The sequence below is a fragment of the Gopherus evgoodei genome, chromosome 1, assembly GCF_007399415.2.
Source record: "Gopherus evgoodei ecotype Sinaloan lineage chromosome 1, rGopEvg1_v1.p, whole genome shotgun sequence".
Classification (NCBI taxonomy): domain Eukaryota; kingdom Metazoa; phylum Chordata; order Testudines; family Testudinidae; genus Gopherus; species Gopherus evgoodei.
Window position 1 is genome coordinate 269339816 of NC_044322.1, and position 26181 is coordinate 269365996.

Here is a 26181-nt window from a genome sequence, read left to right on the forward strand (position 1 = left end):
CTCATTTGCTTTTGCTGATACAGATAGGAAGTAGAGGCTGCTCAAAAGTTGTAATTAGATGCGTGCAATCGAATCTACAAGCACAAAAATAGTATGAGAAGCCCTGGAGAACACACAGACCTTGGAGAAATTGGACATGGAAATAGCAGAAGGGGACCTGGAACCCAGGGGTGCAAAGTTACAGGGGGCAGGGCAACAAAGTGGGGAGTGAACTGGGTGTGGGATGGAAGGAACAGAAAGGACCAGGATGCAGGGTAAAGGACGGTGCCAACAAGACATGGGAGGAGGTGGGATGTAGGAGGGAAATGGGGTAGACTTGGAGAGAGGCAGTGGACAAATGGAGCAGATGCGGGGCAAGAGCAGAGATGCAGGCGACATGGGCATGCCTTTGTTCTCAGTGGAATCTGCTGGGTGCTAAACAGCACTGCAAATTCAGCCATTCATCTTGCTCTTTCCCTTCCCAAGCTCATTTCCGTCACTCCCCACCCCCACCTCGACTTTCTCAGCAGTGCATCCTATGGTCACTCCCCCATCCCAGGAAGTGTCCCTCCCCAACTCCATCCCACCCCGGGCTGCAAGAGACAAGCAGACTCACACACAGACTTGCTCATTTTGTTTTGTTTGTTTTTTGTTTGCTTTTTTTTTTAATAAGAAATTTATTGCAAATATAGAAATTGATTTTCTCCATACAGGAATCTCCAAGTTGAGGAAAAATGATTTCGTGCCATTCAGTTTAAAACAAGGGGGGAGGGGATACAAATAAAAAGATAAAAATAAAATGTGTTTGTACACAACCAAGGGTCACAGGGTCATTACAGGAGGAGGGACAGGAGCAGCTGGCGAGGAACCAATCCGGGCAGCTGCCTCTGGATCTGAATTACATTCAAGGGGTGCATGGTGTGGGCACTGGAGAGGGATCTTCTGGATCTCTGCCCTTCTCTGGCCCTCTGGTGTTGTTCTTGTGACAAAGCCATGTGGGTGGGAGAGCTGGGCTGACCCCACCCCTCACAACCAGCCTTCTCCCCAGTGTACCCAGGGGCAGAGGAAATGAGATTTCTAGAGCAGGGGTCACCTAAGAGCAAGGCCTCATGTGGGTGGGGAAGTGGAGGCAAAGGCCAAGTGTCCCTATGATGGTGTGGCCTAATGGGAGGAAGGAGGGAGCAGAGGACAAGGGGAAATCCATCCCTTCCAGGAAAAGGAGAGGAGATGGAGGCATCCCACCCAGAGAGGGTTGGGAGGAGCAGCACAGAGACAGCCCCTGGCAGTGTGGGGGCAGGAAGTCTGGTGGGGGTGAGGTACAGAGACAGGCCAGTGCCACAAGAGATTTCAATGTGTCACAGACTCTACTCTTCCCTCCTGGGGTAAAACATCAAGAAACCTCCAGGGGAGGGAAGGGAAGGAACAGGATTCTCCAACACAGCAGATCCCCACCGGGAGATGAGTTAAGAACAACCCACCACCACCACCAATAGCTTGCCTTGTTCAGAGAGACACAGATCCCAAGGCCAGAAGTGACCATGGTGATCATCTAGCCTGCCCTCCTTATAACATTGACCAGAGAACTTCACTAGATTAATTCCTAGAACAGATTTTTTAGAAAAACAGCCAATCCTGATTGAAAAATTGCCAGTGATGGAGACTCCACCACGACCCTCGGTAAGTTGTCCTAATAGTCAAATACCCTCGCTGTCAAAAACGTCCACCTTATTTCCAGCCTGAATTTGTTGAGCTTCCACTTACAGCCATTGGATCGTGTTACACCTTTCTGTGCTAGAGTGAGGAGCCTGTTATCAAATACGTGTTCCCATATTCCTTGGAATGCCTTTGGCCAGGAAGGGATGCCCTACAAATCTGGGCAACTTGATGTGTGCCAGGCACTGGTTGGCCACCCCAAGGTGCCTCCCGTTGGGTAGCAGAACTTGCTATGCATTCCCCATACTGAGCTATGCAGGGGAACCCCCTACATCCCAGGCTGAGGCATGGGAGTTGCAGTGGGAAGGTTCCAGATTGGAGGATCTGGGAGGATTTTCACCAACAGAGGCATCCACGGAGGGGGAGCGTTCCAAGATATGCGTCTACTCACAGTTCGATTGGGCTAGCCTTCCAGTGCGGTGCTGTGAATGTCCCCACTTGGCCCCTTGCTCTAAGTGCCAGCTCCCTGCCACGCTGCTGCCTGCGTCCAGCCCTACTAGGAAGTGGCATGGTACCCACAAAGAGGGGCCAGAGCTACCCCATCAACCCAGCCTCCTAGATACTACTCTGTCATCTGATCCTCCACTACTGCCTCTCAGATATCCTATCTGCTCCTCCATTCAATCACTTCGGTCTCCTCCATCCTCTCTTCCCTCTTTGTTTTCTCCACCAGTCCATCCCAGCCCTGTCACTTCCTCTCCTCACCTGACACCCATCCCCTAGTCCCACCTCTACATCTTTGCCATCCCTCGTTTATCCTCCCTTCATATACTGTCACCCCTTACCTTCCATCATCCCAACTCCTCCTCCTCTCTGTCAACCTCACCCTTCTTCCCTGCCCCCACCCACTTTCTCCTCTCCAGCATCCCCACCCTTTTCTCTCCTTTCCACTGTCCCCTCTCCCTCTTCCACCTCCCCTCCATTGCTCCAACTCCCCCACCTCCTACCTTCCCCTCTCATCTCTTTCCCTCCTGTCTCGTCCCATCCCTCCCTCCTCTCTGACCCCTCCCATCCATCCATCCCATCCATCTGACCCTTTCCATCCATCCCTCCTCTTGCTTTCTGCTGCCCATTCCCGCTCCCCTGTGCCCCTTCTCCTTGTGAGCTGCCTCAGAGAGACTCTGGCGGGCACTGATTAGCATTGCAAACACATGGACACCGCCTCAGCCAGCATTTCTTGACATTAATTTTCATTTGTTGTTCATGAATATTTCACACATGCCTCGGGAGGAATTGTACGACATAGGACGCAGGGCAGCAAGGAGTGAGCACTACAGAACAAGCGGGGGCTGAACTTAGCATCTCTTGCAAGGGGAACAACAATCCACTTAGGGTTCAGAGTCCATTGCAGGGGCACAGGAATCCAGTTCTTCCCCTTCTTCCGGGGGGGGGCTGCACCCACCGTCCATCCCAGAGGCACAGGAATCCAGTTCTGCTCCTTCCAATTGAGCAGAGATTCCTGTCCCCCCTGGAATGAATCCTGGGTTCTCTCCACCAGCACAGAAACAAAGCAAGAAACTAGCCATAAGCTTCAGGCTCTGAGTCTGCCCCAAGGAAACCCTTTCCTCTGAGTGGTTTCACAGCTTGACAGTGGGAGGCGCAGGAACTGCAGACAGGGCAGGAGACTCAGGGCAGCCCCCTTAACACATCCCTCCATCCCAAAGGCATTAGCCGTTCCACCACAGTGCACCCTGGCCAAGCTCCACCCTGCCAGCTATCTGGAGGTGGGAGGGGATGGAAAGGGTTGTCTCCAAAGCCCACTCAAGTCAGCAGGAGTCTTTCCATTGACTTCAGAGATCAGGCCTGAAGACATCAGAGGGGTCCTCAAAGCTGGGGCACTCCCTGCCACCCCAAACCAAGGCTCTGTCTCTCCCCTGACAGGCCTCACTTGTGGGTTCAGGCTGGAGCAGATGCAGGGGGCTTTGCTCATGCAAGTGGCTCTACTGACAACAGTGGGGGCCGGAGGAGGAGGGGCTAACAACCACAAGAGTGAGCAAGGGCTGCAGGGCCAGCCCCATCACACTTGATCGTGATGTAGCCACTACCCTAACCAGGAGCTAGGAAACATGCAGGGGATGGGGTGAGGGGGCTGGATAGGAGCAGAATGAAGGGCTGGGGCATCGTTCAGTGGGACATCTGGCTTGGGTTTTCATTCGCATCCGCTCCCTCCAAAGATCTTAATTCTCTCATCCAATCACAACGGGGTGAGGGTGGGGAGGGGAGGGACTAGGGAGAGGGAAGGGGTTAAATCTCAACGAACTGGCACATACACAACAGGTGTTTGCTCAGAAAAATACAGTCAAATCATCATGCAAAGATAAGGTTAGATCTGCTCATTTCAGCCATAGTGTGTGTGTACTTCGCTGGCTGTCCTTCCCATTCGCCAGCCAGCGGTGGGGAGGAGGGGTGGGCTGTTCCCCCTCCCATCCCCTCAGAACAGTCCTCTTGTGCAAACCTTCCCTCCACGACCCCAAGGCTGGGGGTCACTGTGGGGCAGAAGGAGCTTGGGTTGCACACCCCTTCGAACCCACCCCAGGCAACAGGAGGAGTTTCTCCTTCCAGGAGATCAGCCGCAACCCCCCACTCCTTCACCCACCCACCCTTATTCTCCATCTCCTTTCTTCCCCATGGGGATGGAACGGGAGCTGAGATCCTGGCAAAGTATAGCCCCCCAGCTCACCCCACACCATGTGGCCACGTGGAATAGCTTATGGGACTTCCCAGGCACTGGCAGTACCATTGAGGGAAAGCAGAGGGGAGAGAAAGATAACAGGACAGGGAATTCACAGGACTTGGTCCCCCGTCAACCCCCCAGCAGGTTCTCACCCTTTCCTGAAATGATGGGAGTCAGCATCATCTAACCCCTTCCCTTCCTCTGCAGGCTCCCTTGTTTCGTGTGCCCCCTGGAGTTGTTCTGAACCTCCAATCCCCATGCACCCTCCCTCACTACTCAAGCTCGGGGGGCAGAGGGGCTGAGTTACGACCGGGGTCAATGCTTGGCAAAATAGCCCATGCATGCTGACAAGCAGAGAGGTCTGGGGTTGCATTAGGGTATTTAACATTGGAATTGTCATAAGGACTATGCCCCAAGATCCCTTCCCTAGGAGCTCCATAGGGAATACACTTTGCAATCTCCACATGAAATAATCCCCTGGGATATACCACACCCGCCACTGGATGGTGCTATTGCCCACTAATAGCCGAGAATCTCTTTTGACAGACTAGGCGGGTGAGGTCAATGGCTGGAGAGCTGGTCTCTCTCACCAACAGAAGTTGGTCCAATTAAAGCTATTACCTCACCCACCTTGTCTCTCTCCTATCCCAGGACCAACAGGGCTACACCACCACCGCATATGAGAATCTGTTTATACTAACTAGCTCCTATTATTAGGATCCAAGCTGTCTGACGGATACTGGTACCTGTGCCCAGTGGCTGCTGTGGAGAGATACCCGTGCCCTGTACTCTTGTCTCTCCTAGCCCTCACCCTGCAACACAGCCAGTAGCGTAGCTAGGGGGACAGCAGGGCAGCGGCCACTCCCCCACTGAGCACAAGTGCTGCCTTTTTAATCTTACTCACCCGAGAGCAGGGAAAAAAAAGGCGCCACCCGCTGCGGCACTTTTACTGATGGGGCAGCACTCTGGGTCTTCAGCGGTACTTCAGTGGCGGGCCCTTCACTCGCTTTGAGTGTCTTCAGCAGCACTAAAGCTTCACCGCAGAAATGCCGCCGAAGACCTGCGGAGCGAGTGAAGGTCCCGCCGCTGAAGTACTGCCGAAGACCCGGAGCGCCACCCCATCAGTAAAAGCGCCACAGCAAGTGGCCGCTTTTTTTTTCCGCTCCCCCTGTTCTCTCCACCTGGCTACACCCCAGCCAGTGCCTCTGACCATCCCCTGGGCTCTGAGCAGCTCCTCAGAGGGAACACCCGCCTCTCAGGCTCTGTGCGTGGCCTGGGGACAGAGGCTGGAGCCAGTCGCAATGCGGCCTCCCCTTGGAGAGACAAGCTCAGACAGTGTTGGACAGGAGGAAGGGGAGACCTTGGCCTCTGCCTTGCTCCCATCTGAAAAAGGGGAAAGATTGTCAAAGGTTGGGGAGAGGGGCAGCCAGTTGCACTTGAAACAACCCCCTCCCCACAAGCAGGCTCCCCCACAAAGGACACGGCCAGGGATTTAGTGGGTGCAAAAGATTGTGCTTTGTTGGTTTGTTCAGAGGGGGAAGGGAGGGCAGTGGGCTGTAGCCCCCCCCCCACACCTCTCCCCAACTGGCAGGGAGCTAGGGCCCAAGCGCCAGGGAGCAGTGCTGGGAGGGGAGCGGGCTGGGCATGTGGGGTTTGCAGGCACATTGAGGATTTCCCTCTGATGGGTGGGCACCATGGCGAGTGGCACAGAGGACCAGCCCAATACAGAGGAAGAGGTCTGTTGGAGTTTTGCAGAGGGCAGTAAGAGAGCTCAGCCCAGGAGCTGATAACTCTCCCATCCCAATACAACCTCCATGGCAGAGCCCACAAAGGGAGGGCCCAGGAAATCATCCCTCAAGGCTGTACCCCCCCCACCCCCCGTCCCCTTGCCCTGGAACCAATCTCCTGGGCTGTACCCCCTTTCCCCTGGCCATTCCCCACTCTCTCTTCCTCCCTCCCACATTTTACCCTTCTCCAAGCTCTCGCCTATCCATAGGAGGCACATGTGCCCCATCTGTGTCGAATCCAGGTCCCACACATTGTCCTCTCCAGATCCAGCCTTTTTACACATCCAGTGTAGTGGGCAATAGAGAGCTGCCCCTGGTCACATACACTCATTCTACCCCCTTGGTCCCCAGGGAGAGGGGGCCCTGCTCTGGTCTAGCTGGTTGGGAGGAGGCATAGGAGCATCCTGTGATTGTTATTCCTTCCCTGGGCCAGTGGTCTCCAAAGTAGGGGGCGCAAGAGGATCATTCAGGGTGCGCGGCAGGAGGAGCGCCACTGGAGAGCACCACTTCGGCAGTTTGGGTGGGAGTCTGAGCCCCTTTTTTTTTTTCTGCTTTGGCAGTTTGGGTGGGAGGCCGAGAGGTTTTTGGGGTTTTTTGGTCGAGGTGGCAAAAATGGTAGAGCCGGCCCTGCAGTGCAGCAGGGGGTGCGTGCTCAAAAATTTTTTACTGATAGGGGTGCGCGATCAAAAAAGTTTGGAGACCACTGCCCTAGGCCCTCCTCAAGGGTCTGATCCCCCACCCCCAAAGCACAGGGTGGGGGTGCAGAACCTGCAGCACAAATGGAGGTGGGAGATGCGTGCCCCTTCCCAGCTCTGGGGTGGGGCAGAGGTGGGGTGAGAAGGGGAACCCTTCAGATCTCAGCGCAGTTGGGAATTCCCGTCTTCTTCCCTGCTCCCCCATCACCCTGCCATTAGCAAACCCCACTTTGCCATGCCAGAGAACATGCTCCCCAGCATTTCCTGGAAGACAACTGGACTGTTTGGCTGGGGCTGGGGCTGGGGCTGGGGGCTCCCCAGGGCCTTAGAAAGCCGGTGACCTCTCTTCTGAAATGCACCGGAGGCAGGGAGAGCCCTGTGCTATGTGCCCTTCCTCAGTGAACGAGGGAAGCTGATGTGGCCATGAGCCAGGGACCCAACCCCCCAAGCTCAGGGAACCCTAATGGAGTCCGAGGTGGAGGAAAAGGAGAGAGAGCCTCCAGTTACATGCTAGAGTCTGTAGAAACCCCACAAGTCTTGGGGAGGTGGGAGGAAGCCTTGAAGACCCAAAACCCTTAAAATGACAGGGAGGGGCTCTTTGTTTGGTGACATCTCCCATTTTCTCTTGGTGGGGGCCGCCCCCCAAGGGAGTAAGCAGGAGCCCCACCCCCATCCTTAAAAACCCCCACAATCTGGAACAAAATAACAACAGGAACATAAAAGCGATGGTTAGTGGTTTAGTCTAGGCCTGGTTAGCATCCTTCTCTGCCCCCCGCCCATGCCTAACCCCCTCTTCATCCTTCCCTCCCGTTAGCCCATCAGCGTCATTACCACAGTGTCAAAGCAAGCGGCTCCTCCCAACCAGCTGCAGGAGGAACAGTGGTCCCCATAACACAGGAGAGACAATTCACCGCGGGAGTCTGTTTTTTGTTTGCTTTCTGTCTTTCTTTTTTTTTTTTTTTGTAAACTTTGTAAGAAATGGTTCTTGGTTCGTTTTTGTCATGAGGGAGGGGCCTGTTCGGTTTTTGTTCACAGTCAAGTGGTTCTTTTGTTGGTGGCTGTTGGGTTCTTTTCTTTCCTTTTAAAGAGAGAGTCACAACTTCTGCTGAGCGGAGACGCCTTTCCAGTAATCCAGGATGTCGTGCAGATCCTCGTCCTTGGCAAACTGGACTTTCTTCCGCAGGGCGTGGCCAGCTGCCATGTAAACCTCCTCCCGGTGGTGCTTCTTGTAAGGCCGGAAGCGCTCCCAGATCTTGTGGGTGCTCTCAGATGAGTACTCAGGGCTGGAGGAGTAGCCCGAGAAGTAGTGTCTGGGGGAGAGCTGGGAGTATGTGGAGTCCCGCTTGGAGCGGGAGAGCGGCTTAAGGAACGACACCCGCTGGCTCAGGGTGTCGGCACTCTCCTCGTAGTACAGAGCCGGGAAGGAATGTCGGTGCTCGCTGCAATGGTAAGAAGGTTTGACCTCTAGGTGGTGGATGGCGCCCGGGGACACCAGGGGAAGACGATCCAGGGGGCTGTTGAGTGGGCTGCCTTTCTCGATATACTTGGAATCCGACTTACTCATTGGCGGGTGGTCTGGCACGTCAAGGCTGAAGACCTTGGCACTCTTGATGGAGCCGCTGGATGAGACGCTGCAGGTCTTCCTGGCCACAGCCGCATCCGCGCTCAGCTGGCGCTGCAGGGGGTGGTGGGAGCTCTCCTTGTAGGGTGGTGACAGGAAGCCAGGCCGCTCCAGACCACCTGAGGAGCTGGCAGGGATGGACTGGCACTCAAATGCCATGTCCGAGTCGACGCCGCTCCCTCCTCCCAGGAAGGAGGCTGTATCCAACTTGAGGGCATCAATGCAGTTGTTGATGATCTGGTTGACCTTGTCTACCTCCTTGGCGATGGTGGAGATCTCAGCTGCTGAGCCTTGGCCGTTGTCAAGCTCACGCAGATCGTCGTCCCGCTGGGCTCTCTCCAGGGCATCCCCGCCACCCGTCCGCACCTCAATGTAGTTGCCCTTGGTAGTAACTTTGGGGGTCTCCATCCCAGCCTCCATTGACTTGGACGGGGGCAGCTTCTCCCCGATCATGGAAGGGATGGAGGACATCCGCGAGACAGGGATGACGGGCGGCTCGCCCAGCTTCTGCGAAGAGTGGACGATGGAGCTGGTGTCTATATCCGAGCCGTAGCGCATCTCCAGGATGGTCTTCTTAACATTGAGGGACTTCTGCTTCTCTTCCTGCATCCTTCGCTTCCTCAGACAGTAGTACACCACCCCCAGGACGATGACCATCCCAAAGAGGCAGCCCAGGATGGTCATAATGTAGTGAGTGGTGGTGGAGGTATTGGGCACTGGGTCCTCCCTCCCCTTGCTCCTGGTGGCAAAGGACAGGCAGGTGTGGTTGTAGCGCTTGGAGTTGCGGATGGAGGCCACACAGAAGGTGTAGTCTGTGTGGGCCTTCAGCTTGCTAAGAGTGACATACTCCTTCTTGTTCTTCAGGGTTGTGACATCAGAGACGTAGCTGTTGTTGTACTGGACCAGCACATACATCTTGCTGAAGGGTGAGGGGATTGTCACCACCAAGGTGGCTGAGGTGATGGTCACGTGGTGCAGCTTGATGCTGGGGTTGAATGAGGAGTCGGTGGTGGAGGAGGCCGGGGGCTCGACGGAGAGGAAGTCCCCAGGGTTGAACCCCGAGTTCTCATCCAGGTCTCTCTGGGAGTCAGGCGTGTAGGGGGTGGGGTTGATCCTTGAGAGGGATGGGATGGTGCCTCCCCGGCACATGGATTGGAAGATGGTGATGGCATTGCGGTTGTGGTGGGGTCGAGGCATTAGGAGAGGGTAGCCGGCGAACTCCCGGGGGGTCTCGCACTGCAGCCGGTCGTAGTTCTTGGTGACGTTGTTGAAGACCACCAGCCAGGTAAGGAAGCTGTAGAGGCTGCAGTCACAGTTGAAGGGGTTGCCAGCTAGCTCGCACACCATCAGGTTGCTCAGGCTGGTGAAGGTGTTCCCCTCCAGCCTGCTGAGCCGGTTGGAGGACAGGTCGATGCTGATCAGGCTGGGGCACTCGGAGAAAGCGGTGGGTGTAACCACCTCAATCAGGTTGTGCTGCACGAAGAGGAACTGCAGCCTGGCCATGCCGCGCAGCATGCCCTCTGTCAGGTTAGTGAGCTTGTTGTAGCCCAGCTGCAGGACCTGCAAGTTGGCCTGGCCCATGAAGGCCCCGTCCTCAATGTAGGAGATCTCATTCTTGGTCAGGTTCAGGTCGGTAAGGTTGCTGAAGCGGTTGAGGGAGGAGTACAGCACCACCTTGAGCTTGTTTTCATTCAGGCGCAGATCGTGCACTGTGCTGTTGATGTGCTGGGGGATGGTCTCGTAGGGAGGCTGGTTCTGGCTGCAGATGGCCAGCCACACGTAACCCTTGTCCCCCTCGATCAGCCAGCAGTCGCCGCGCACCGTGCCGGGGGACAACACACAGAGCAGGGTGGCTGCCCACAAGCCCAGGTGCAGCATGTTCGGATACAGTGCCCCCCTCCCACTCCCCCGCAGGCAAAAAAGAAAACAAGCTTCCGAAGAGCAAAGGGAGCGGACAAGAGGCGACGCTCTCTTGCTGGTTAGCGGCAGGAGGGCACAGTCACCTCAGTTCTATCCAGTGCCATCACCGACATTTTTCTTTCCCTCTGCGCCAACCCCGGGGTGTAGAACAGCAGGGGGCAAAATCCACTCCTTCCTGCCGCTCCCAATCCAGGAAAGGGGCAGGGGAGAGTGGAAATCTGTGCTTCTCTTTAAAACAAAACAAAAATTAAACAACAGATCTTCTTGGAGGCTCAGGAACAACACCCACACACACACACCCTCCCCGCCTTCCCCCACCACCACGGAGGTGACCCGGAGGAGCTGCCTCTTCTGTCGCTGGGCTCCGGAGGGTGCTCCTCCTCCTCCTCGCCTGGGTCCCCTCCGAGATGCTTCAGAACTTCAGATCAAACATCTTGAAAACAAAAATATAGAGAGCTAGAGAGCGAGCGAGAAAGAGATCCATCTGTCACCAGAATCTGGAAAGAAAACACACGAGAGACAAGAGGAGGCATCAGTCAGGGGGGCTTTGAAATACAGAAATAGACAGCTAGGGTTGTTAGTTTCTTGGGGACAGGGAGGAGCAGGAAGAGAGCGTTGTGGGTGGGGGGAGGCGGTATTGCCTGCTACGCTGATAAGCCTTGGCAAAGGGATCCCTTGCAACATAATCTTGTATCAGTGATAGCCAGAAGGGTACTTGGGTTTCGTTACGTAATGGAATCACAGCCTGGTTGCGGGGCGGGGGAGGGGGGAAGGTGGGATGGAACAGAGGGAAGGACTCGGCTGTGTTATGATCCGCTTAAAACTCCAGAGCATAAAGAAAACACAACCCAAGCCAACCCAGCCCCAAGGAGTTTCAGCTGCGGGCATAGAGAACAGAAATCGCACCGCACATAAACATGCGCACGCCGACGATAAATAAATAAGCATCCCAACTAAATGAGGTTTTTTTTCCTTGATGCAAAATGATAAATAATTAATTGTTTGTATAACCACTCTCGTTCCGAAAATACTTCCCTCGTCTCAGTGCAGGCAAGAGTTGGGGACAACACAGCCTTCGCGAGCAGGGCTCAGAGAGGGATGTCTGGAACCGGGGGAGAGGGGATTGTGAGCACCGGAGACTCATGCTGGAGCAGAGGGGTGTGTTGGCACAGGGCAGATGGGGGCTGTCAGGCAGAGCCCTCCAGCAACGGTTGGCTCCAGTACTTAGCATGGGACAGGTATACAGAGCTGCATCCATGTGACATGGGCAGCACATGCTGTATTATTAATTTTATCTATTTGTGCTCTCGTGGTGCCTACTGCCAGGAAGGGAGACCACACTATTTCCTGCCCAGGCTGGTTAAAGAATCCAACCAGCTTCACCAGGATGAGGGGAAAGAATCATTAGCTACTTTACCCCAGCGTGGAGAGCACCCCCTGCTGGTAGCAGGGAAACATTGCTATCCCGTCGTCGGCCACCCCCACCCCCAGGCTCGGAGACTCATCCTGACCTGGAGAATAGCATCCCCTACTGACACCAAGCCAACATCCTCTCTGCTCCATCCTGGAATCCCCTCTTCCCAAGGGCTGCCAACACACCCCACTTGTGTGAGAGATCCCCTGCTGGTGCCAAGGAGCCATCTGCTGTCTCCCTTCTCTGGCCAGATCTACACTTCTCAGTTCCATGCAGGAGCACCCCCTGCTGACACATCCCCATTCTCACTCTGACCCCCTCTCCCACTATGCTGTCAGTGCATTCCCAGCCTTAGCTGAGTGCCCTCTACTGAGGGCTAAGGAGACATTCCCATTCTCCAACTGGGGCACAGGTGGGGGGAGCTGTAAGAAATAAGAGGAAAAAATGCATCTTAGTTATTTAAGATTAAGGATTCTCTCTTCATTCTTCTTTTTTCCAGAGATAGTCAGTAAAGATATTGCTAAACCCTTTGCTGCTAAACCCCAACCAATTTCCAACGCAGAGACCCGAAGGGCATAAATAGAATGAAGAAGCAGCCGGGTGGGGTGGGGTGGGGGTGAGCAGGGAAGAAAAGCAAACCCTTGAAGAAGGAGGCTTACGTCTGTGGAGAGATCTGAGCTGATCTAGGGCTGCAGAATTACCAGGGCAGCTGGATTAAGGGATCAGAGATGGTGTCAGAGAGAGACACTTGCATATTCAATAACCCAGAAAGGAAAGCCAAGAGCCAAAGGGGAGGGCAGGGGGAGGAAGGAGTGGGGGAAGGGCAAAGGACGAGTGAGATCCAACCGACAAGATGGAGGAAAAGACCCCTTCCCCACCGCTGACTGGCTGAGGCCTTCACACTTGTACCACCTGTGACCATCACCTAACGGCCCCTGGCTGAAGCACAGATTTGCTTTGGCCAGGAACTGTGCTGTAGCAAGTGGTGCTGGTTTCCAAGGTCTGGCTCCTCCTATCTTCAAGTCTTAATGTAATGATAAATAATACCCTGACTCCACATCCCCCAGTGAGTTGAGGGAAGGAGGCTCAGCTGGCCCCAGCCAGGTCACTGTTGATTTGTTCCTGTCGCTTCCTAGTTCTCTTCCCTCATTCCCACTGGAGCTGGCTCTCTCCCTACCTAGGTCTGGCTGAGCGGTTTTTGCTGTCCTGCACCCCTAGGCTGTTCTCTTTGGCCCTCCCTCTCCCTCTGAGTTCCCTGCTCGCAGGTGCCCTTTCCCAGCCAGCCAACTCCACAAACACAAGGGAACAGGATAAGCAGATAAACAAACTTATTGTTTCCAGAGAAAGCCCTGCTAGCAATACTCCCAACACACCCTCAAGTGCATTGTGGAAGCAGCCCCTTGCGGGGAGGGGAGGAACCTCTCACACACAAGTTCCTCCACCTTTGCTACTGTTTGGCTTGGCAACCTCCCCTCAGCTAGTTGTCTCCCAATGCCAACCCACACCCCTCTTCACCATGGACACAGTGCCCAGACTCTGTTTAGCCCTGGCGTGCTGCTACTGCCTTCAGTCCATTTCATTATGTTGGCTGGAACCGCCGGCAAAGCAGGAACTGCTGCAAGCTACCAGGCTCGAGTCACCGGGCCAGCTCTGGGGTGCGGAGCTACCCGAGCACTGGTGCAGGGTGGCACCTTCACAGCTGAAGGGGAGGCAGCAGTCAGGACAGGCTCAAGGTTCCTCTCTCACAGAGGCAGGCCTGGCTCACTAATGTGACTTGTGCAGAGGAGCCCCTTCCTGTGCAAGTCAGATCTGGCTGGTGGCTGGTGCAGGGGACGGGGGACGAGGAGGAGGTTTGCCTGTAAGGGCTGGTGGGCACCATGGCACACTAGTCCCCTGTGGCTGTAGTTGTTGCTCCCCCTGTGCTTGGCCTGTACGCATGCTGGATCCCTATGCAGTCCCTCTCCCATGCAAAGGGACAGCAGCTTCGCACTTCGCACAGTTCCTAGCCAATAAACTGGCCGGTCCTCAAATTCCTGCAGCAAGTTTCACCAGACTCCTACCTCCCCCTGGAGTGACCCCCTGCATTGTCCTCCAGGTGAGCATCACACGATGCCTCTTCTTCCTCTGTCCGTTCCTGCCTCTGTCATCACAGCAAAAGCATCCACCACTCAGGGGAGGGGAGGCTGACCATACTGTCCTGCAGCCAAGCCCTGCTATAAATCAGCCAGCAGATGAGTCCAACAATCCCAGGAAACAGCAGTGTCCTCAGTATTGGCCGGGAAGGTGCTGACACCACACTTGGCCACGATCCTCCCTCTTGTTTCTCCAAAGCCCCAGCAAGGGAGAAATTGATATGCATGGTGCGGGAGGGGGGGAGAGGTTGGAGTAAGCAGCTGCAGACTAGGGTGGTGGGACGGGGTGTGCTAGGGAAATGCAGGTAAGAAGGGCAGGCCCATGGGGAAGATGACACACCTCCCAGAGCAGGGGGTTGCGGCCCCCAGATAATTTCCTTTGTGACAAAGTAGGAATTTTTGGTAATATTTTTATGAAGCCTGTGTGCCTCAGTTTCCCCTATACTTTGCATGGTTACCCCGTGGGGAGTGGAGGGAAAGGATTAAGTTTGCTCTCAGGGCAGCTAACAGACATGGGTATGTATGTGTTGCCGAGCTGGCTGAGCAGACGGAATGATTCTGAAAAAGGACTGGCCTAGGCTGACCCATATCACTGGAAAACCGGAAAAGATACTGGAAAGCCCACACACCGGGCTGCTGACACCTAGCAACCAACCACCCAGAGTAAGATTTCCCCGCCTCTCAGCAGGGAAGCTGAGCAGCTTGAGAACAAAGGCTGGAAAGGCGGGAGATGTAAGTTATGGAGGAAGCTGGGGGCTCTCTCACTTGGGAACTGACTAAAGAAGTCAGAGAGAAACCCAGAGCCTGAAAACGGAGCTCACTACAGCTTGGCTGGTGAATTGCTCGGGGCTGACCAGAGAGGACTTTGTTTTAACCTTCAGTGCACTGTGCTAACCTAAGCACTTCCTATGCTGCGTTCCAGCTGACTAATAAACCCCACTGTTTTGACAACGCTGCGTGAGCGTCACTGCAAATGCTGCTGAGGTGCATGAGTCCCTGACAAGTGCACAAGTCTCCACCAGGAGTCTGTCAGTCCGACTGACTGAGCAGAGCTCACAGAGTGAAGTAGGGGTGCTGAAGACTCTGTAAGCTCTGACACTGCGTGGGCTGCCCTGAAGGAAGAGTGAGACCCTTGGGGGGTCTGGCACATCTAAGCGGTTCCTCTACCAGACTGTTCAAAAGCTGGGGGTGTAGCACTGATCCCGTGGATCCGTGAAAGGAGATCAGAGGACTGGGGGGTTAGTGAGCCAGGGTGGCATGGAGGAATTGGGAGGGTGTCAGTGAGCCTTGGGAGATTGGAGGGGTCAGTGAGTCTGAGGGGAACAGATGTGTGGGTGGGGCTCAGTGAGCCAGGGCAATATGAGGGGACTCGGGGGGGAGGAGGGAGAGTCAGTGTCTCAGGGTATTGGGGTTTTTAGAGGTCAGTGAATTGAGGGCATCAGAGGCAGTGAGTCAGGGCAGTGCCAAGGGATTGGGGGTCAGTGAGTCAGGAATATCGGGTTTTAGAGGTCAGTGAGATGGGGGGTCGGGGGGCAGTGAGTCAGGGTGGTGCTGGGGGAATGGGTGGTCATGGAGTCATCAGTATTGGGGGTTTTAGAGGTCACTGAGATGGGGGATTGGGGAGCTGTGAGTCAGGGTGGTGCTGAGGGACTGGGGGGTCAGGGAGTCAGCAGTATTGGGGGGTTTGGAGGTCAGTGAGTTGGGGGGGATCAGGGCAGTGCTGTGGGATTGAGCTGCCAGTCAAGGTGGTATCAGGAGGAACCAGGGAATGGGGTGGGTTCAGTGTGCCTGGAAGGTTCAGGAGCCAAAGCGCGGGCTCCGTGTGTCAATGAAAGCACAAGTCACTAAGGGAAATTCTGGGAGTTGGGGCCTGTGTTACTAACATGCCGTTCGCATCCCCTCCCAGTGAGGCCCAGCGCATTAGGAAGCCGGCGCTTATTCTACCGTCACATAAACGGCACTAAGAGCCTCCACATTAGAAATTTATGCTTTAAAAACCCACTGAACACTCCTTGCTCCCTCCGGGACTGGAAATCCAGAGATAGGCCGAGCGGCCTCCCTCCCTGCCTCTCCTCGCCCTGTCCAGATGGTTACTCACCTCCACATACCTGCCTGCCTATCTCCCCTGTGCATGGGGCCTGCTCTGTTCTCAACTTCCACACTTATTTCCCTCCCCTCTCTTTTGCTCTCCCCTAATCCCTGTGCAGACTCTCCCCTGTATGAACCAGGCACTTATGCCCCACAATATTGCTCAGAGAAGGGGAGATTTATTCAGCTTTTGCCTCATGGCTTATTTGAATTCCAACCACCCTGAGTCAGTGACACGTGCCACCTAACCCCCGCCAGGGCTCTGCTTTCTGGGTGGCTTCAGACCACCCTCTGCCCTTCTGTGCTGGCACAGATACAGCTGGTTCCATATACGGCTGGTTCAAATGATAGCTGTCTCCCGCCCCAGGGGCACTGCGGGCTGCAGAAAGGCTCCCACTGTCATAGCCCCAGCTCACACGGCTCTAGCCCTGGCTAGCACTGACAGGGCACTGCTATGAGGAAGCTCACAGTGCTAGAGTCCCCACTGGTACTGGCTGGGCACTAAGCTGAGGAGGCTCCCACTGTCTGAGTGCCAGAACTCAGTGATGGAGGGCTTCCCCAAGAGGCACACCGACAGGGCCCAGCCGCATGGAAGTTGGAATATTGGCTGTGGATTGCCGGGCAGAAGGCAGCTCACAGTGCTAGAGCCCCTGCTAGAACTGAATGGGGAAGTTCCCACTACCTGCATCTCTGCCAACAGGGCACTGCTATGCAGAAGCTTCCATTGCAAAGGTCTGGGAGCACGAAGATAGGCTACTGCTGCATAGACGCTCACGTCACTGGTCCTGGAAGGGACACACTGAGTCAGGAATCTCGCAGTACAGGAGTGTGGGCTGGTTCTAACAGGGTACAGCTGAGAGGCAGCCTCATGGTGTTGGACTCCTAGCTGGTATTGGCAGGGCACTGTGACAAAGGAAGTCTCACCACCTGAATCCCAGCAGGCACTGCTGTGAGGAAGTTCACACTATGAGAGTCCTGCATGGCACCACTGTGGGAAAACTAACTCCTCTGAAGCTCTGGTAGATACTGGAGGAACACTGCTGTAAGGAAGCTCACAGAGCCTGCACCCTGGCTGGCACTGACAGGGCACCGCTGTAAGGAAGCTCACGGAGCCGGCACTCTGGCTGGCATTGATGGGGCACTGCTGTGAGGAAGCTCACGGTGTCTGCAACCCAGCTGGCACTGACGCGGCACCGCTGTGAGGAAGCTCACGGTGTCTGCACCCCAACTGGTGCTGACAGGCACTTCTGTGAGGGAGTTGGCATGGCTGAAGGGCAGAGCTTGGCACTGCTCCAAGGAAGCTTTCAGCACAAGTCCTCCCCAGTGCTAATATGGAAGGGGCTGAGCTTAGCTGACAACCCAGAGCCACCCTCTTCTCCACACACCTAGCCTGAGGCAAAAGAACACATATCCATTGAGCCTAACAACTTCAAGGAAAAGGTAAAACCACACAGCAAGGAAAGCAATGATGTAAATAAGCCCTTTGCAGCGATTACATCCCTCGTCTGTAAGACAGGAGGAAAGGGAAAGCTCCAGAGATAGTTAGAGCAGCTCAGGAGGGCAAGAGCACCACACAGATGAGGGGGCTTTCAACGAGGAAATCTCATTTAGGAGTCCTGAGTGCTGGGGAAATTGTCTTCCATGCAGGAGCCACTTCCCTGGCAGGCCAGAGAGAGCACCCTTTGTTTTCCCAAGTGACCCAGTCACTTTTTATAATCATAGCACTATTAAAGGTTATGGGGAATTTGCATTAACCCGAGTCCACCTGGAGAACCCACAGCAGCTTCCAGCAGGGAGGGGGAAGGTGAGCAAAAGAAGGCGAGGGACAGGGCAACAAGAGATCACAGGTTCTGTAAACAGTTATTAGCGATAGAGCTCTCTGCATCGCTCTGCCTGACAAGGGGAGGGCGGGCTTCAATGTCTCTCCTCCACTGCTTTCCCTGGACTGCAAAGGAGGAGGAAATGTGGAAAAGAAAGCAGAGTGTGCTGGCTTCAAAAAGAGTCACTGTAGGGAACGGTGCAGGAGCGCTGGTTGTGGGGGGGTTTGCTGGAGGGAATGAGGTGGGAGCGCTGGCTGTGGGGGAGTCACTGTGGGGAACATGGCAGGAGCCATGGCTCTGGGGACGGGGGTCACTGTAGAGAACGGGTCGGGAGGACTGGCTGTGGGGGGAGTTGCTGTGGGGAACAGGACGGGAGCACTGGCTGTGCAGGCGTTGCTGGAAGGAGGCACGAGCGCTGGGTGTGGGGAGAGTTGCTGTAGGGAATGGGGCGGGGGCACTGGCTGTGGGGGTTGCTGTGAGGAATGGGATGAGAGCGCTGTGGGGGATTGCTGGAGGGAACGAGGTGGGAGCACTGATTGTCGGGGGGGTTGCTGTGAGGAACGGGACGGGAGCGCTGGCTGTGGGGGAGGTCACTGGAGGAAATGGGGTGGGAGCGCTGGCTGTGGGTGGATCGCTGTAGGGAATGGAGTGGGAGTGCTGATGGTGGGGGGAGTTGCTGGAGGGAACAAGATGGGAGTGCTGGATGTGCAGAATTCGCCGGAGGAAATGGGGCAGGAGTGCTGGCTTTGACGGGGTCGATGTGTGGAACGGGATGGGAACGCTGGCTGTGGGCAGGTCGCTGTAGGGAACAAGGTAGGAGCACTGGCTGTGTGGGGGGTCACTGTAAGGTATGGGGCAGGTGTGCTGGCTGTGGGGGAGTCACTGCAGGGAACGAGGTGGGAGCGCTGGCTGTGGAGGGTTACTGGAGGGAATGGGGCAGGAGTGCTGGCTTTGGCAGGGTCACTGTGCGGAATGGGATGGGAGCGCTGGCTGTAGGGGAGTCGCTGGAGGGAACGGAGCAGGAGCACTGGCTGCGGGGGAGTCGCTGGAGGGAACAGGGTGGGAGCGCTGGCTGCGGGGAGAGTCACTGTGGGGGACAGGGTGGGCGTGCTGGCTGAGATGGGGGAGCCACTTTAGGGAATGGATCAGGAGCGCTGGCTGCAGGTGTGGGGAGGGGGAGTTGCAGCAGGGAATGACCAGGGAGCCCTGGCTGTGGTAGGGTGGCTCCATGTTGGAGAAGGCCTATCTGCAATCCGGCATCCCCTGAAAACAATTCCTTCTGCAGCACAGCTCTTGTCTGTGGGATACAAATATGTGAATCTTGCCCAGGTTCCTCCACTATTTCCCCCTCAATACTCCACTTCATGCTCTGAGGTCTAGCAAATCCCTGACCTAGATACTCCCACTCCTCTCTCATGTTTCTTCTTTGCTGTTCCCTGTGAGAGGCCAACCTCCAGGAGACCTACTCCCTTCCAGAGCAGCATGCAAACTGCATAGCTCATCCATCTTGAACTCAGGCACAGCCCCCCACGGAAAGAGGCATTGCTCCCAAACTTGGTATAACTCTGCACATGTGCTGCCCATCATGGCTGCTAGATACATACATTTTGCTCTGGCTCCAAAATCAGAGTGAATCCACGATCTCTGGCTCCAAAGCACAGACCTCTGATTCGTCAGGAGCAGGGCCAAGCACCTACACTCTGTGGCTCTGCCACAGAAGGGGTCATGTGCTCACTTGGCCAGTGGGTTACACTTACGGCTGCACCTTTGCTTTGAACTCACCCTCTCCCAAGCAAAGGGATGCAGCCCTCCTCTCTGCATCCTCAACACCTGGGCAGCAGCAGCAGCTAGGCACTGTTTGGGAGGACTCTCCCCTACCCACCAGAGAGCTAACACCTGACATGCATTTTGACACAGCCTTGCCTCTCTCCCTCCCCACTTCCACTTGCTTTAGAGCCTGGGTTTTTTCTTCCATTGCCAAAACACAATGACTGTTATAATTAACAGATTATCTCAGCGCGACAGCTGCAGTCCTTTGAAAACTAGGTTGAATACAAGGATCCCAGCGTATTGTAATTTCTTTTAGTCTCCAGAATATTTCTATTTCTCTCTCTCTTTCCCTCTCCCATCATTTTTTCCTTCCCTCTCTCACTCTCCCTGCTCATCGGAGTTATTTCTCTGGGCTTAGGTGGGTTTTCTGGGTGCTCTCTCCCTCTGCCAGCTTCTTTCAATCTTTTTTCTTCTACTATCGTCCTTCCAGAGGAGACTGGGGTTGCAAATAGGAATGTAAACATGGCAGAAACAGAAGCACAAGTGGCAGCCAGATACAGGCAGCCCACTCATCTATTAGGGTGATCGGCACATAGAAAAGCCCAGGAAAGGAAGCCAATGGAATTGTATTTGCACCATATATACAGACACGATAGCTTTGGCAACTCAATTCTACTGTCCCCTAGGTACATCAAACTGCTTCAGTGATCAGTCTGTATCTACCCCACCCCAGCTGTGCCACCCACCCACTGAATCAGCAGTTGCACTTAGTGACCCTATCCCTCTCAGAGTGGGTACTTCCACCAAAAAATCCTAGGGCTCCTCTCACCAAGCGAATGGCTCTCACTTAACACCTGCTTCAACCATTATCCACCTACAGCGGTTTCTCTGCGAACTACATCAGCTCACTCTATAATTGCCTTGAACCCATTCAAAATCCTCCACCTAGCTACACCATTCACTAAAACCACATGCAGGACTGACTCAACATTTATCACTGAACGGAATGATGGCTCTTTCCTCTTCAAAAATGAGCTACTGCACGGGGGTTATATTTCCCTGCCTTGTTCAGTACAGCCCCAACGCACTCACTCATACAACCGCTGCTCCATACAGCCCAAACTCACTCACCCCTCCATCTGAACTCTCTCGCTGCAATTTAAGGCCATTGCTTCTTGTCCTATCCTCAGAGATAAAGGAGAACAATTTTTCTCCCTTCTCCCTGTAACAATATTTCATGTACTTGAAAACTGATACATCCTCCCTCAGTCTTCTCTTCTCCAGATTAAACAAACCCAGTGTTTTCAATCTTCCCTCATAGACCATGTTTTCTAGACCTTTAATCATTTTTGTTGCTCTTCTCCAAACTTCTCCAATTTGTCCACATCTTTCCTGAAATGTGGCACCCAGAACTGGGCATAATACTCCAGTTGAGGCCTAATCAGCGTGGAATAGAGCAGAAGAATTACTTCTTGTGTCTTGCTTACAATACTCTTGCTAATACACCCCAGAATGATGTTTGCTTTTTTTTGTAACTGTGTTACACTGTTGAATTATATTTAGCTTGGGATCCACGATGACCCCCAGATCCCTTTCCACAGTACTCCTTCCTATGCAGTCATTTCCCATTTTGTATGTGTGCAACTGATTGTTCCTTCCTAAGTGCAGTACTTTGCATCTGTCCTTACTGAATTTTATCCTATTTCAGACCATTTCTCCAGTTTGTTCAGATCATTTTGAAGATCAATCCTATCCTCCAACGCACATGCAACCCCTCCCAGCCTGGTATCGTCTGCAAATTTTGTAAGCGTGCTTTCTATGCCATTATCTAAATAACTGATGAAGATATTGAACAGAACCGGACCCAGGACCAATCCCTGTGGGACCCCACTTGATATGCCCTTCTAGCTTGACTGTGAACCACTGATAACTACTCCCTGGGAACAGTTTTTCAACTAGTTATGCTTCCACCTTATAGTAGGTTGAATTTCCCTAGTTTGTTTATGAGACAGTCATGCGAGACAGTATCAAAAGCCTTACTAAAGTTAAGATATACCACATCCACCACTTCCTCCCTATCCACAAGGTTTGTAACCCTGTCAACTAAAGCTATTAGGTTGGTTTGACATGATATGTCCTTGACAAATCTATTTGACTGTTACTTAGCACCTTATTATCTTCTAGGTGCCTGCAAATTGATTGCTTAATTATTTACTCCATTGTTAAGCTGACTGGTCTGTAATTCCCCAAGTTGTCCTTATTCCTCTTTTTATAAGTGGGCACTATATTTGCCCTTTTCTAGTCTTCTGGAATGTCTCCCATCTTCCATGACTCTTTAAAGATAATTGCTAATGGCTCAGATATCTCCTCAGTCAGCTCCTTGAGTATTCTAGGACGCATTTCATCAGGCCCTGATGATTACAAGGCATCTAACTTGTCTAAGTAATTTTTAACTTGTACTTTCCCTATTTAACCCTCTGATCTTACCTCATTTTCAGTGGCATTGACTATGTTAGATGTCCACTCACTACTAACTTCTGCTATTTCCACATTTTGTTATTGTTTTCCCCCGTCATTGAGTAACAGGCCTACCTTGTCCTTGGTCTTCCTCTTGTTTCCCATGTATTTGTAGAATGTTTTCTTGTTACCCTTAAGTCTCTAGCTAGTTTTGTCTCATTTTGTGCCTTGGTTTTTCTAATTTTGTCCCTCCATACTTGAGTTATTTGTTTATATTCATAAAGGATTGTTATCCCTATGTTACAGATGGGGAGCTGAGGCCCAAAGAAAGTAAGTGACTCACCTAAAGACCCACAGGATGTCTGTGGTGGAGCAGGGAATTTAACCTAAATCCCCTCAGTCACAGTCCATCTTTCCTCTCATAAAGCCCTCATAAAAGGCCCACATCCATTCCTTACTATGCCCCTTGCTCATCATCCAGTCCTCATTCCCGCTACCTCTGCTTATACTTTCGGGCCTTGAATCAGCAAACCACTGAAGCATATGGCCAACTTTAAGCACATGCATAGTCCCATTCCAGGGCCCAAATTATTCCGAGCATCCGTACTGATCCTACCCACATCTCCCAAATACAACAGATTCTTCCTGCCTGGGTGCTCTCTCTTGCCTTTGAGTGATCCACCCACCAACATCTTATTTCTCTCTCTTCTCCTCTTCCCCTTGCTTCTAAAAATATAGTCTCCCGTTTACTGCTGACTGGACACCCCAGCCTGTCATTTCACCCTTCTTCCCCTTTCCCTTCCGGTGTTCCAAAAACACCTGATGCTCCCTTAAAGAGGGAAGTTAGGTCAGGGCACTGCTGTCCATGGTGCTGAAACAGAGCACTGGCGACAAGGTCTCCAGGGGTGTGAAAGAGCAGGACTGTGGCCAAAACTATGAATTACCATAAAATACACCTCCCTGCTCCATTTCCCCGCCATTTCCACAATCAACTCAGCTCGGTTTTCCAGGTCAAAATGAGATTCTATTTCCCTCTGCTGAGCCACCAGCATGGGCCTGAGGTCTGAAATTTATAATTCACATTGACAATACAGGCTGGGGTGGTCCTGCTGGCTTGGATAGAGGCAGGACAGCAAGAGCGGCTACTGCAGGGCTCACTAAAGTGTTTTCTACGCCCTTGGTTTTAACTGTAAGCAAAACAGGAAGCACTCAGGAGCAGAGACACCTAAGAGATGGAGCAAGTACTCACAGTATCCAGGTCTCAGTAAGGAGCTGGAATCCTCTCATTATCTCCAGTTCTATGGAAACAGAGAAATGGAAAGAGGGGTTACAGCATGAGGGATGGAGATGGCTGTTTGGAAGTGAATCCATGGGATAGTCCAGCTATCTACCCATATATTTATCTCTGTCTCTATGCTCTGTCACATCAAATACCAATTTGAATCGTTGGTAAACCAATGAGGCTGTTCAGCTGTCCCATTAATTTGTTCCTTGCCTCACTAGTCTACCTGTAGTAGGGGAAAATGTATGTTTAGAAATTGGCAGTGTTCTGTATAGAATTCCCAGGCTGAAGGCCCACTGACTGCGAGAGAGAGAGAGAGAGAGAGAGAGAGAGAGAGAGAGAGAGAGAGAGAGAGAGAGAAATTAGATATTACAACATCCATGCCTAGATATTATGATGATGGGCACATTAGAAATTAGAAAGAAAAGAAAAGAGTCCAAATTAATTTAGGAGCGATATACTGAAAACAACCTTTTCAACAACGAAAAAAGGGAAAGAATTAAATACGCATTGACAGAAAACTGGGAAAGAATATTTTTTATGAGCTTGTTAACATTTGTGAAGTAAAGTAACCCAAAATTTATGCCAGGAATTTGCATGTATTACCCCGTGCTGCCAGTTTATAGTCTCTGTGAAACCTTTAAAAAGTTGTGTTTTTCCCCCTTTGCTTGTGTTAATTAATGCTTGTGAAATAGGTTCTTGTTTTTTTGGTTTTTTTATTTATTTATTTTTTTTTTATACAGCTGCTGTTGTACACTGCTAAACTAAATCATCAAATGATCCCTATGCCTTTTTCCATAGGCCACTTCTGTTGCCTCCCCATTCACTTGGGTGAGAGGTGACCCAGGGTCCACTAAACCACATTGTAAACTAAGCATACCCAGAAGCAGGAGACTCGTGCCAATCATCTTTCCAGTTTGCACCAATTGTCATGCAGGGATGGAAGGGGCTTTCACTGGGGATGGTCTCTGACAGATGAAGAGTTAACAGCTCCAAACCACTCCTGCTATCACATAGCCATGCTGAGGCACACTGTATTTACACATTAGCAGTCACTAGGGAGCCTTGAAATCGGATTCCCAGGGGAAATCCAGCCAAAGACTCACTGAGACTCCTAATGAAATGACTGACGGCCACAGCTGGGAAAAGTAACCAGTGTTTGGACTACAGCATATTCTCATGCTGGTGATAGAGGAAGGATCATCCCCTGGGTGATAAGGGGCTCCAGATCTGGAGCAAGCATTCAATAAATTCAGTTCAGGTTCTTCCCCTCCTCCCAGGGGCTACCCCCAGAGTCCATTCCAGGGACCACAGCAGCCCAGTTCAGGTTCTTCCCCGCCTAGGTGAATCCTGGTATTCCCATTGCAGGCAGGCATATATTATTCCCAGGCAGCTAGCAAAGTTGGAGAGACCCTTTTCTGCCTGACTCCAGCACAGAGTGTATCTGACAGATCCTCTTTGAGCTCAGCAGGTATCCCAGCACGTGATTTTCTGTGCTCAGCTGGAGAGGAGTCTTAGTCTTGGCCTAATTATGTCCTGACTTTCCCGGCATGTCTCTAAGGCCCCATCCTTACTGACGCTATGATGACTTTTGTTAAGCAAGAACACAGGTTTTAAGCCTGGTTTCAACACAAGTTGGTTCCCAATGTTGCTGGCCAGCCAAACCTTCTTAGAAACCAACTCAGCTAGGACCACGATTCCACTGATGTTCAACATTGATCCTTATGGGCACGGCCCCTTCTCGTGCAGCAAAGGCAGGGAACAGCGGTGAAACCGTTAATCACTTCAACAGTGAAGATGCTTCCCCCCTCCCCCCCCCAACCTAATTCTCTGCTTTCAATCAACTGAAGGCTCTGGCAGGCACTTTATTGGTATCCAGAATAGTCTCTGTTGAATTGGAGCAGGAGGGTAGGGTGTGAACCAGATTTCTGTTCTGACATTATTACATTGTGGCACGGGGGTGTTAAGCACAGGGGAGGATACTTTAATTTACTCCCTGGCTTTCTGTTGCCTTGACAACACGAACAACGAATCCAAACCAGGAATCCAGCTGCAGCGTGGTGGTAATGGGACAGGGGCTGGGTCCCAGCTGCTTATTTGTTTGGAGGGGAGCACGGCAAAGTGGTGAAGAGCACCGAGGTGACAAAGGGAGCGGGGATGGACTCCTACACAGACACACACACAGGCCCCCCACACACCAACAACACAAACACAGACACACAGCCTCTACACTGAGAAACGCAACCACACACCCGCCGACATGCAGAGACATAAACAGATATACAACAGGCACAAACTCACAGGCATATTCACATGAACACACAGATACACCCTTGACTTTTTATTCTTGCCATTAACTTGCACCCCCTGCCCTCCTGGACTACTGTAGCTCGTTTCACGCACTTAGACACAGTGTCCCAGGCTTCAAACTCAGGGCTCTGAAGCACAAGGAATACCAGAGGGCTATCCCAGCTAGCTTAGCCAGCAGAGGGATTTCCCATCCCTAATCTGTGCCAAAAGGCGGCTGTGGTTTGCCTGCAGCCTATTCACTCTCCCAGGAGATGCCAAGCAGTTCGTGGCAGGTGCCTGCTCAGCCCCTCCCCGTCTGCTAGGCAGCTGGCATCACCGCGCTCCCATTTACACCTTTCAGCAGCTGAAGCAAGGGCTCTGGCTTGGACTAGTGACAGGCTGTCCCCTAAGGTGTTCCACATCTGGGAGTCAAAGCCAACTGTCCCAGCCAGGAGCTGCCTCCCCTATTACAGCCCTCAGCTGCATCCCCTGACTCCATCCCAGCCCTGCTGGACCACTGAGGGCCCTCATAATCACATC

The 26181-nt window shown here is 53.0% G+C and overlaps 1 protein-coding gene across 4 annotated transcripts in view; it reads right to left on the reverse strand.

The window, feature by feature from the left end:
• Nucleotides 1–6805: 6805 nt before the first annotated feature.
• The window catches only part of ELFN2 (extracellular leucine rich repeat and fibronectin type III domain containing 2), a 55229-nt gene continuing 35853 nt past the window's right edge, over nucleotides 6806–26181 (reverse strand). For 3 of the 4 annotated variants that reach the window (XM_030545776.1, XM_030545786.1, XM_030545782.1), the window contains 2 exons: nucleotides 23320–23368; nucleotides 6806–10886 (listed from right to left, as the gene is read on the reverse strand). In XM_030545776.1, coding sequence (XP_030401636.1) covers nucleotides 7942–10347 — 2406 coding nt within the window. In that variant the 5' untranslated portion in view covers nucleotides 10348–10886; nucleotides 23320–23368 and the 3' untranslated portion in view covers nucleotides 6806–7941. The remainder of the gene's footprint in view (nucleotides 10887–23319; nucleotides 23369–26181) is intronic. The other variant, XM_030545787.1, reaches the window with a different exon arrangement.